At 42.0% G+C, this 12,543-nt stretch overlaps 2 protein-coding genes across 3 annotated transcripts in view; one reads left to right on the top strand and one right to left on the bottom strand.

Annotated features, from left to right (window-relative positions):
- The window catches only part of abcb10 (ATP-binding cassette, sub-family B (MDR/TAP), member 10), a 15,397-nt gene extending 11,773 nt beyond the window's left edge, over window positions 1–3,624 (bottom strand). The window contains exons 1-3 of the mRNA XM_015051233.1: window positions 2,686–3,624; window positions 1,397–1,603; window positions 516–718 (exon numbers count right to left, since the gene is read on the bottom strand). Coding sequence (XP_014906719.1) covers window positions 516–718; window positions 1,397–1,603; window positions 2,686–3,079 — 804 coding nt within the window. The 5' untranslated portion in view covers window positions 3,080–3,624. The remainder of the gene's footprint in view (window positions 1–515; window positions 719–1,396; window positions 1,604–2,685) is intronic.
- Window positions 3,625–4,440: 816 nt separating this feature from the next.
- The window catches only part of urb2 (URB2 ribosome biogenesis homolog), a 38,624-nt gene continuing 30,521 nt past the window's right edge, over window positions 4,441–12,543 (top strand). Inside the window, exons 1-6 of one of the 2 annotated variants that reach the window (XM_015051232.1) lie at window positions 4,441–4,521; window positions 4,860–4,987; window positions 5,647–5,823; window positions 6,370–7,406; window positions 8,518–8,656; window positions 9,814–12,124. In XM_015051232.1, the coding sequence (XP_014906718.1) occupies window positions 4,862–4,987; window positions 5,647–5,823; window positions 6,370–7,406; window positions 8,518–8,656; window positions 9,814–12,124 (3,790 nt within the window). In that variant the 5' untranslated portion in view covers window positions 4,441–4,521; window positions 4,860–4,861. Of the gene's footprint in view, window positions 4,522–4,564; window positions 4,655–4,859; window positions 4,988–5,646; window positions 5,824–6,369; window positions 7,407–8,517; window positions 8,657–9,813; window positions 12,125–12,543 lie in introns of those variants that run through there. The other variant, XM_015051231.1, reaches the window with a different exon arrangement.

The following is a 12,543-nucleotide window of genomic DNA, read 5'->3' as shown; positions in this document are numbered from 1 at the left end:
GGGGTTGCCAGGTAACGGGCTGGGCTCAGTCGGGGTTGCCAGGTAACGGGCTGGGCTCAGTCGGGGTTGCCAGGTAACGGGCTGGGCTCAGTCAGGGTTGCCAGGTAACGGGCTGGGCTCAGTCAGGGTTGCCAGGTAATGGGCTGGGCTCAGTCGGGGTTGCTAGGTAACGGGCTGGGCTCAGTTGGGGTTGCCAGGTAACAGCACAGTGCCTGTTGAATTTGACTCAACAATCCGGAGGTTTCAAAACAACTCATTTTCCCAAACACAAAAAAACATTAACTTACTGCCAAAAATTGGCTGGTGGTTATTTTTAAATGCGTGGGTTTTTAAAATCAGTTCAGACCGAAATGGAAATAGAAAAAAAGCATAAATTTTGGATAATTGGTCCCCCGCTTTAACATTTTAAAAACCCTTCTGTGGATTTAACAGCTTTCTTTCAGATTCTTCAAACTGCTCTCTGTCCTGCCTCGAAGTGGCTGCAGCTTGTTTATTCGGCCCGAGACGCGACTTACCATCATGCTGACGCCGCCCACTGCCTGGGCGACGGCTCTCAGCCCGTCTGACAGGTTGTCTGTGATCGAGTGGCCCACCACCGACGTGTCGGACGACAACCTGTTGATGAGCTCTCCGGTCCTGTTCTTGTCAAAAAAAGCCACTTCCTGCCTGAGGACTGCGGAGAAAACCATGGCTCGGAGATTACGGACTATCTGCTGGCCTGGGGTAAGAGGAGAGGAAAGATTATTTTGACAATTTATTTATTAAACAGATTTTAAAAAAACTGGCACATTCTGCAGGTTTTTAATTTGAGCCTTATTTCATCTGATACTAGAAATACATTAAAAGATTGAAGTAAACAGATAATACAATTATTTTTAAAAATGAAAATAAACACCTTATTGCCTAAAATGAAATAGCATAGCATTCCTTTAGTGAACGCTTGATTATTTGTAGCAAAGGATTCATTAACATCAACAAGTGAAAAGCTCAGCTCTTCCTGCTCGCCTTAACATCAGTACAGTGTACAGCTGATCTACTGATATTATTTGGATTAACTGATTAATAATTGGATTGAAAACGGTGCTAACAGGAGATTTTATTTACAAAAGTTGAACCAAGTGAAGTTAAAACTGCCACTTGAGGATTTGAACATATTTACAGACACAAGTTTTTCGTTTTTAAATGCAAAATGTATTTATTTTTCATTCAGATTTGTCTTAATTACTTCTCCGTGTGTGTTGTTCTTCAGTTAACTAAATTATTTAATGATTATTTCAATAATCAATTTATCCGACTAACTGTTTCAGCCTTGCTCGGAGTAAAACTATGCTGTGTACCTAAGAGCTTTGCCCGTTTCTAAGTAACGCACGACGTCTTCAAGTGACGCTCGACTCACCTGAGGCTTCCATCAGGTAAACTCTGGCAGCGTTTGCCGCGGCGCCGCACAGGAAAACCCCGGTCAGCATGAGGCAGAGGGACGACAGAGACGCCGTCATCGTCTCCGTGTCTGCGCCGGATGTGTAGATGGTGTCTATGACTCGGCCCAGGAAGAAGGGAGCCGACATGGTCACGGTGCTGGAGACGGTGAGGAAGCCAACGCCGGCTGGAGGAGCAAGAAGCCAAAAACACGCAGGAAGAAATCTGGATCAAAAACTAAACAGTCAAGTGTTTTTCCAGGGAAGCAGTGAACGCAGGTTACATTTTCTATGCGTTTGGGCAACTGAGCATCAAAAATGTACAGAAATAGCTGCAGAAAATTACACAGGTTGATAAACTTTGCAGGAGGAGTGCAAACTGGATGTAAATAACTTTGAGTGAATTCATCATTTAACTTGGACAGTCCATTTCCATTTATTTATATTTAAATGAATTAATGTAACTAAACCAACAATGTGACATCACTGATGTAAGCGTGAAATAACCAGTCTGCTATAGAGTTATTGAAATTCACTGTAGGCTCTTTGGGTAACTGAAACTATTAGGCTGATTAGGCTGTTTGGGACGGCTCTATGACAAGGTGTCATCAGGACAAAACTCAAATGACGAACCTCTTTAAACGTTTGGATGCAAGTTAATTTCATATGTTTTTGTTCATGTTTATTCTTTTTATGTTAAAAATGTATGTGGACAACACTTCAAGACTATAATGTTTAGTAAGATGTTACTTCAAAGCAAAATGGAGCAAATCACCTGGGCCAGACTTTAGAAATGGCTTTTTTAAAGGGGAGACCTACAGATTTTTTAAAATTTATTTTTATTTATGAATGTTTTTTTTTTCAGACATTGTTCTTTATATAAGTGTCATAGGCCCTTATCAGGTGAGTTGTAATAATATTTTGGGATATTTATGAATATAAACAGTTCTCAAGGATTTGAAAATTATGAATTTATAAAATTTTTTGGGAACAACGTGGAGCTTCTGGCCAAAGGATGCATTAAACCCACCATCATCAGTTCACACTCAATTTTACAGATTAATGCACTGTAGTTTACATTAGTTAATTTTTTTTTTCCTTAGTGCATAGGGCACCAATTCGGTTTCCAGCCCAGGGGCCGTAAACGTTGTGAATCTGGCCCTGCAAGTCACTGTAATAGTAACTTATATGCTGCTTCTAGTAAAGGTAAAGTATGAAGTGATTAATCTGTGATCCGAGTCATTATTTTAGCCTTTTATCTGCAGATTACCTGCCAGTCTCCATCTCTCCGGGTAAGCGAGAGCCAGAATCCGTTTAACATCATCCAGAGGGACGGTGGTCGGAGTCCGCTGGCTCTCCCCGTCCATCTGGCTCTTCGCGGACTCAGCAGGTGTGGAGGCCGCCGACGAGCTGGCGAAAGCAACAGGTGTGTGCGCGACAGTCCGTCCACGGAGAGAAGAGAGTCCGCTGGTAAACCCGCTGCAGGACAGGACAGAGAGGGCGGGACTGGATGGTGGACATGCGGAGGTCTTCAGCCCGGCGGACTGCCTCTTCCCCCGGTGGGAAGCTGAAAGGATCGCCCGGTGCTCCAGGCACAGCAACCTGGACTGGGCCAGCTTTAATTTATTTAAGTGCATCCTGTTCATGCGAATTAAAAGCCTCATTGTGCCAGCGGTGAGGCTGTAATTTAACAAATCTGATTATACTGATGTCTCACAGAGACATTCAGAGCCGCTGACTGACTGACAGCGTCGACGCGGTTCTGGTTCGGTCCACTCGAAGCAGAGTCCCTCAGCACTCCATATCCTCAGCTGTGACGCTTGTCGTCGCTACATTGCGGGGTCTTTTAGACCGTTATTGTAGACTTTATCAGCCCCTGGCAGCCGCCTTTCACCCAGTTTATCTCTTATCACTGACCAGCTCCCAACACCCTGCTGCCGCCTGTCACTATCATCTGCGCCGACGGCCACCCGGAGCGCAAACAGCAGCGACTGAAAACCGACGTAACATCCGGGAAAGCCCCGCGAAATTCAGTCTAAATCCAGCCGGAAGGAGCTGGAATCACATAAACATTAAAGGTGACCCTCTTTGGCTCGCAGGTTAGAGTAATTCACGATACATCCGCCTCGGTGAGGATGATGATGTAAGAAAACTTTCCCAGACAGAACTAAGCGAACCCAGAGCGAACAAGCCCAAACACAATGCAGTTGTTCTTCTTCTGTCTATTAAATGGCTGTTGCCAAGCAACATTTAAGTGCGCATTACCGCCACCAACTGGGATGGGGTGTTATGGAACCCACAGTGTGGATCGGGGTAAATTTTTTTGGGAAAAAAAATACGCTTAAGATCAGTTTTACAAGGAGATTTACTTTTACTTGAGCAAAATTATTATGACGAAGTACTACTATCTGAGTAAAAATTCTGGCCACTATTACTCACTTTGAGTAACTTCACAAAATGACAAAATGAAGAATAAACTTATTTATTTATTTATTTATTTATTTATTTATTTATTTATTTATGATGATGATGATGAATGAATTAGTTAATTAATTCATTAATTAGTTTTTTTTTCGTGGTGCATGTAAACCTTAGTCCTAACCTAATTGCTCATAGTCATATAGAGGAAGAAAAGTTAAATATTTCTGAATAAAAAGTGTTGAATATTTATCTCTTAGTTCAATTTGGTCAAATAAAAGATAATGAAATCAACATTTTATTTTTTAAATTGGATTTCTGGAAGCCCGGATCATAATAATAATAATAATAATAATAATAATAATAATAATAATAATAATAATAATAATAATAATAATAATAATAATACATAAAATACATGAAAATTAGAATAATACAAATACATAAAAAAATAAATAGACATTTTGTTATCAGTCATGAAGCCGTGAAAATATATTAAATTTTAGTCAGGAAATAATATGCAGAATTTGTAAAAAATATGCATCGATTAATATTTATCTGTTTTTTCATTTTACATGTTATTAATGTTCATTATCCAGGGTTAAATTTTGCCCGTTCGATTACATCGACTCTCGAGTGGTTGGGTCTGTCTCATGGGGAAATCAGAACAGGCGGAAGACACGTGCAGGTACTGAACTCTGCTGTTATGGCTGTTTTTAGACGGCAATAAATAAGTTAAATAAAAAAATAGTGAATATCTATTCACGCAGTTGACGAGTATCGAGAGAGGTTTTATATTTATCTCTTAAAGGAAGCTAGTGGTGAGCGAGTGAGCTGAAATACTGACTCTTAGAGATGTAGCTTTCCTTTTCATACAAAATATATTCGTGGCCATTCACGTTTATATTTACTTAATAAATGTCTGACAAGATTCTCTGATGATTTTAGCAGAGCGTCAGTTTTTTGCACTATATTTCCATATCTTTTCGCTTCTTAGTGACTTGTCTTTGTTGTGCCCTGCTGCAGCCATGGCTGCCATATACTCAGGTATCCACCTGAAGCTGAAGAGTCCACAGACTCCATGGGAGGACAGGCTGAAGCTGGCCCGGTTTGCGTGGATGTCCTCCCAGTGTCTGCTGCCCAACAAAGAGCAGGTATGAACACATGAATATTCACAGGGTTGCTGTGGGACACAATTCAATCAGTCACAATCAGCAAATTAGAATATAATGATGTATAATTTCTGGATTAAAAAATATCAGTAGTTTTATGTAAACGTACATAAATCTGGATTGTTTCAATGTAATGAATATTTATTGTTCCCAGTGTCTCACTTGCTGATTATATTTTGTACGTTAAATTTAATGAAATTGTGGAATTTTTTTTGTTAAATCAGTGTTTTGTTCTTGGGTCAGTCAGGCTTGTATAATGTATAAGAGAGAGACATTTCAAAACATAAAATTATGTTATATTTTAGTCTATCTTGTCTCTGGTGTAGAATATAGGATACAACCAGAAAATTATTAATAACGGTAATAAATATCATAATAGTGAAAATAAACTCTTTTTAGATAATCTGAATTGTTTTTATATCCAAAGTTTAAAAACTTATCTCGAAAATATTTGAATTTAAACTGTGGGAAAAGCATATGAACCCTGGTTAAACTTTAATTTCTGAGTATTCATATGTATGAATATAGTATGTATGTTCCAGGATGTAGCTTTACTTTAGATCATAAGCTAACTAGCTTTAGCATTCACAGCATTCTCATGTTTTCTCATGTTTCTTCATCTGGACTTGCTTTGCATGCAGGTTTTGTTGGACTGGTGCACCCACGCCCTGACAATCTGGCACAGTAAGAAGGTGGAGTTCTCCCAGGACATCCTGGATGGCTTGTGGTGCTACCTGGACGAAGTAGTTCACAGCAGGAAGCTGCATTCCTTCATCAAGGAGGGGAAGACAGTAACTCTGAGGCTCAACATGGCGCAGGTGGGCAAGCGGTTCAGTTCAAACACCAACTGCATTTACTCTCAGCATTTAGTAATTTACATCTGAATTTTGATGCATTAGAGCATCAAAACTTTAATAAATGTTCACCTCCTCCCTGAGCTGCTATAGCTGTGTGAAGAGATGCACCGCTCCCGGTCAAAAACAACCAATCAGAACCAGGAGGAGGGTCTTAGTGCTGCCAATCAAGCCCATACATGTGCTGCTAAATGTGGTAATGGTGGAAAAACTGTTTATTCGCCTTTATCGGTGGCTTTACTAGCTTTAGCATTCCCACCATTCTCTGTTACATACAGAGAATGTTGTGGCACAAGGACATGATTGACAGCGCTAGGACCCACCTCCTGGCTCTGATTGGTTTATTTCTAGTTAGCACTGGGAGAAGGCAGAGGAGCTCGATTTTTTTTTTTTTTTTTTTGCAGATTATCATGACATAGTTATATTTTCAACAAATATGTAAAAGTATATATATTTTATAGAAGTCACATACTGCAGCTTTAATGCTGAGATTTTCTCTGTTTTCTTCAGCTGCTGCTTGACCTCCTGCAGGATTGCACACACGGCCACCCACCCGTGTCTCTGCCCACTGTACTGAGTGTGTGTCGGGGGATTCTGTCTTCTTCTGCCCTCTCATCTGTATTTACCACAAAGTATGAGCTGATGGTCAGCCTGCTGGCCAGGTCCTGCCTGTTGGCCTGCCATGAGATTCAGATGCAGTCACCCACAGAACGACAGAAAGATGCTGAAGCTGAGCATCTACAGATGGAGCCTGACACCAATCTGATGATCTCTGATGAGTCTAAGAAAGACAAACCCTCTTCTAATCTGTTTGAAGTCTTGCTTCAGGTGCTGGTTTGTTATTTATCAGTGCAGCAACAACAAGCCAACCCGAACAGAGTCTTCACTCTGGTCACCAACCAGCTGGTCCAACCTTTAGTTTTGCTCAGGTTCTTGCTGACTTCTCAGGATTTTGCTCCTTACACACACCTTCATGTCCGGCAGCAGCTGCGCAAAGATATCCGCCTCAAGATCGACTCCATCCTCCAGTTGGCTCTGTTCCCCTCCGAGCAAATGGCGTCTTACAAGGCAGAGCTCCTCCCAGCCAAAGAGGATTCTGGGAAACGTGGTTCAGGTTGGATGAAGGACCCTCCTAAGCCTGTCAGCGCTTTGCTTTCCAAACTGGACGCTCAGGATCACTGCGAGCCGACTCTGCGCTACTCGGTGAAGTCCGACGCCTCGTCTCTGATGTTCAGGTTCTTTCTGGAAAGCTACGGGAAGGGAAAAGGAGAAAGCGACGAGGAGAGGAGGATGTTGTGTTTCTACTTTTTAGCGAGGCTGGTCCCGATGTTAGATCTTCAGCTTCATGGAGGCTCCGCTGAGCAGAAATGTCCTCCAGGTTCCCCACAGAGCTGGAGCCGTGCCCTGCAGGCCGCCGAGTCGCTGCTGAGCCAGGCGCTGGACGCAGACATCTACAACATAGCTGCAGACAGGATACGGCACGGCGAAGTCCAGCTCAGGTTCTACAGAACCGTGGCCCAAACACTCCTGAACAAAGCTCAGCTGAGGTAACGTCTCATTTCAATGGTTTTTTAAATGTATTTGTAATACAGGTGTACGGCTCCAACTAACAATTATTTTAGTGATTGATTAATTTATTGTCTATTCTGACGACTAATGGAAAAAATTAAGTTAACCACTTAATCCAGGGATGTCCAAAGTGTGGCATGGGGGCCATTTGCGGTCCTGTGGATGGTTTTGTTTGGCCCCGGGAGAAATTTTTTACAGAAAAATAAAATGTTTTCAACCAATTTTTTAGGTACAAGAGAAAATAGGTTTTTAATTGACAATGTTTCTGTTTTCATTGATTACACTTAGGTTTGTCACGATAAGTTTTACTGGGCGATAAATTGTCCCAGAAGTTATTGTGATGAACGATAATATTGCTGTTTTGAGACAGTTTTCAAGTAATATAATATTATTGTTCAAGACACTGATTATATTTTGAATCAACAATGATTTAAAGATTAATTTTCTTCAAAAATTAGACTGCTTTGCTGTATAAAATATTGTTTATGTGGTACATTATAGAAGAGATTAAAACAACTGATGTTTTTGTTCTTTCAGTTTTTATTAAGAAACAAAAATGTAGTTCTTGAATAATCTCAGCTTGATCACAAAAAGTTTGGACACCACAGATAAGCCTTTTTATACAATATTAGAAATATATTAAAATATGCAAATAATAAGCTGACTCACTTCCTTTTTTAAATAATTAAACATTTTATTGCCTAAAATGCGTTTGCTGTGTGTTCAGAGCTAATGGTGGTCCAACAATATAGTGGTATATGTGACCTTTTCTATTTTTGTTTTGCGGTGGCGTTTTATTTGTGTGTAACAGCATAACCTGTTTACCTTCTGTTAACGAGAATAAAGAGCCACTTTTCTGCTGTTTGTCTGGACTCTGCTGGAGACCTGAAGCAGGAAGGAGTCCAGACCGGAAGAGACATTAAAACAGGATGGAAGTGAAAACAAACTGCATCTGTTGGAAACAACACTCAGCAGATGATGGAAAATATAAACTAGGCAAATAAGGATTTTCTGTGAAGGGTTTACTTTTTGCATCTTTAGTTTTTGTGTTTGTATCAAGTTAACTGGCTTTGTTGTTTTGAATGTCAGCGTGCCATCATGGTACCGGTGTCTAAAGGTGCTGCTGAATCTCAACCATCTGATTCTGGAGCCTGACTTGGATCGTCTGCTGTCCTCAGCCTGGGTAAACGCCGAGAACATGGAGGCACAAGTTCAACGCGCCAGACAGGTTAGAGCTTTTTACAGGCCGTTTTCCCTCTTCCATTCTGGGATAAACATCTAAAAACACACAATCAATGGTGATTTTTACATTGACTTAGACAAATCTGACATGGTTTGTCTTTAACCTGCCAGATCACAGCTTGATAACTTTTTACCCGTCAGTACTTTCACAACAAAAGCACAAAATCTTACCCAGTATTTTTTGTCTACTTGTAGTGCAAATAGGGGAGAACAATAAATCAATATCAATTAATAACATGACAGAAACATGATCAATATCTATCACTGAAGTCTGATCCAGAACTGCACAGATTTCTGGGAGATGTAGCCAGAAGGAAGGCTTAAGCTGCTCAACATCTCACGCTCTCTCTTAGCAAAGTTAGTGGAATCGAGTAGCTCTCTCGCTCTTTGGCTACCTAGCAACAACTAGCTCACTCTTTCTTTGGTTACCTAGCAACAACTAGCTCACTCTTTCTTTGGTTACCTAGCAACAACCTGCTGAGTAACTGGCACAGATGCAGTTTAAGGTTCCACCTCCTTGAATGTTAAATGCTTACAAATAAACAGTGGAATGAAAACTGTGGATAAAACAGGAAACGTCACACAGTTTGGTAGTATCTCAGATATTTAAAACAAAAAACTAATCAATACTTGTTGATAATGACTCATATTATCGACAAGTAAAATGAGTCGACATAAACACTTATGTCGCGATAAGTTTTCCAGCCATGTCATCCAGTCCTAGATGTCTTGAAATAAGACAAAACTAGCTTACAAGTGAGCTTGTTTTTAGTGAATACTTATTTTATATTGATGAAAATGTTCTTTATCCACTAACAGCTTATTTCACTCTTAATATGGGAAAAATGCTGTTATAAGTGAAATAATATGCCAGTGAATCTAGAACTTTTTAAATCAATATTAAGGAATTACTTACTCAAAACAAGCTCCTGTATCATGCTGAAAAGTTACTTGTAAGTTAGTTTAGTCTTATTTCAACTGTACTAAGGTATTTGCACTAGAAAGTACACCAAAAACACTTTGTAAGATTTAGTGTTTTTTGCAGTGTAAATTTGATTTATCCTCATCCTTTGCTACATCTAAGATGTTGAAAATAAACTAGTTGTTTTACTCAGAATAACAGCTGTGTTTGTGTCCGTCCAGCTGATGGTGAGCGCTCTCCTCCAGACCTACGCTAAGCTGCGCCAGCTGCCTCATCTCTTCTCTTCGCTGCTCTCTGTGATCTGCGAGCCGGCTCCGGACCAGCGCCGCACTCCTCTGCTCTCTGAAGGCATATCTGCTTCTCTCAGGTCTTGTCTTCTGGACTCGTCGCCTTCTCAGGTGCTGAAGATTTGCTCATTAGTGTTACAGAACGTCAGGACCCATTTACTGCCCGACTTGGTCAATGAGGATTTAGCCGAAGAGGAACGGGAGATAGACGGACGCCAGAAGAAAGAAGCTGCGTCTCTGAAGCTGTGCTGCCTCTGTCAGCTGCTTCATGTCGTTTTGTTCAACCTGCAAACTCTCGATAACTCGTCTCCACTTCTTCTCGTCAGGCAGAGCAAAGCCTTCATGGAGGAGATGCAGGAGACGATGAAAGATTTGCTAAATATGTCTATAAAATCCACTACAAAAAATCGTAAAAAGAAAGCCCTAAAATGGGAACAGAAGACCCAGGAGGCCATTCTTCTGCTCAGATACACCTGGGTGGAAGTGGACGCTCTCTTCCACATCCACTGCAGCAAATACACGTCAGTGGATTCGTTCCTGACTGGTGAGGACGGGGCTGAAGCGTCTCTGCTGCTAACCCACCTGGAGGCACTGATATCAGGTGCGATCCTACCGACTCGTCTCCGTCCGACTCCGTCCTGCAGCCCAGCGAGCTGCTTGCTGCTCAAACTCCTCACCCTGCAGCAGATGAAGAAGGTCTTACTGGACAAAGCCTTACTGGGTGAAAGCAGCACCACCGCCCTGCTAAAGATGGCGGTCCGGTTTATCGTAGCTAAGTCAGAGTTTGAGGAGGAACCCACAGGAGACGTTGTGTGGGACGGTCAGATAGGCGGTGTGAACGTCACCACTTACCCTGCTGCTCACTGGTTTGTTATTGTGTCAAATTTGCCTCTGATTGTTCTCCACATGAGCCAGGAAGACGTCAGAGATGTAGCGAACGTGTTGGTGGGCTCGTTGATGCATAGAGACGAAGAAGGGTCCGGAGATCCGCTTCCAGGACGTCTGAGTTTCTCCTCCGTTTCCTCGCAGCTCGTGCTGAGCAAAGTTTTCCCAGAGCTGCCGTCGGTCTTCTCTGCTACAGTTCGCTCCATCGTTCAGAGGATCATTGGCGTTCTCAGAGGGGGACTTACACCCAAACGTAAACCTTCATTTGTGATGGTTTATGAGAAAGAAAACGGGTCGGTTCCTTCTGGATCAGAGCCTGTGTTCTCGCCGCTGGTCGCTGAAGCCGTAGTTCAGGATATCTCTGCGTCCTTTAAAGCTGGAGAGGTTTTTGTTCTGCTGACAGACACGCAAACCAAGGAGCTCCTCGACTTGTTCCAGATCTTATTCAGCCTCAACCCAGACGGGATGAACTCTGAGGATCTCTCCTCTGTCTTCCTCCTCCTCTTCTTCACGTTTACCTCCACCTCCGTGCATCCAGAGCCTCCTGACTCTGGAGGAGACGCTCTGTTCTTCGGGAAGCTGCTCCGAACTCTGACTCGCCTGCTGGAGGGAACCCGCTTCCCGAGTGTCCTGAAGCTCGTCCACGGCGGGACTCTTCTGCAGAGCGCTCTGGGTTCTCTCCTGCGGCGCTGCAGAAAACCTGCAGTCACAATCACCTCTGATTGGCTGGATTTAGTTAGCGCAGTGCAAGCCTTCATAAAATTATTAGTTCAGCTGATTATAACCCGAAATAGCAGCGTTAGACTCAACCTGGACCAGTTCTCTTCCTACTTGACCAGTAAGGAAGTCTTAAACGAGCAGCCCAGTTCTGGAGCGTCCATGTTTGACCATCTTCTCCTGGCTTCTCTGACTTCCTTGTCCCAAGCAATGATGTCTAATTTGGGAAGAAACAAAGCAATAGATCAGACTTTAACAGAAATACTCACTAGGATCACTTCTTTGCTGGGACCAACTGTGGAGTCTGCTCTGAAGCCCCAAGGTGTCTTTTCCGAGGCAGCAGCCCAGCCAGCCAGCGCCATCAGTCAAGCCTTTGTTGTTGAAGTTGTGACGGTGATGCTGCGGAGTGAAGTGGCATCACTGGAGAGTAGCGGTCCGCTGACACACGGTAACCTTTATCAGGCCATCTTCCAGCAGATCCTGAGAGAAATGAGCTCGGCTCCGAGGCCCATGGACTTCCTGGTCTGCTCACTGCGTTTCCTGTCAGCGTTTTATAAAGCAATGGAGAAGATGAGCGAGCAAGGAGAGAAGATGGAGGAGCTCTACGTTCAGATCATCCAGAATGTGAACCACCTCCTGAAAGGTAAATGGAACAAACAGTAAAAACTTATTTCTAATGTAAATTCAAATGCATAGAATTGAGTCAAATAACACAAGTTAACGACTGAAGGATAATTTTTTTTAATACAACTAACAAACTCTCATCTCATGGTAATTTTAGAATGAGATGTACTTTATTGATCCCCAAAGGAAATTTCTTATTTGTTGGCAAACTAGTATTAAAAATTAACCATAAGTGATATAAAATTTATTTTTAAAAAATTAAGTTTGTCATCATACTTAATAAGTCACTAAAGATGACTTATTATTCTTTCTTGAATAGGTCAGAATAGAACTGTGGACTGTACAAAACATACTCACTACATTTTGAGTGCGTTCACACTGCAGCCTGAAGTGACTCAATTCCGATTTTTTTTGACGTAATGCGACCTGTATCCGATC

The sequence above is a fragment of the Poecilia latipinna genome, unplaced genomic scaffold (genome assembly GCF_001443285.1).
Source record: "Poecilia latipinna isolate Pla-1442-1.1 unplaced genomic scaffold, P_latipinna-1.0 Scaffold1036, whole genome shotgun sequence".
NCBI classification, from domain to species: Eukaryota; Metazoa; Chordata; class Actinopteri; order Cyprinodontiformes; family Poeciliidae; genus Poecilia; species Poecilia latipinna.
Note: the sequence above shows the minus strand (reverse complement) of the source record. Positions and strands in the feature narration are given on the sequence as shown.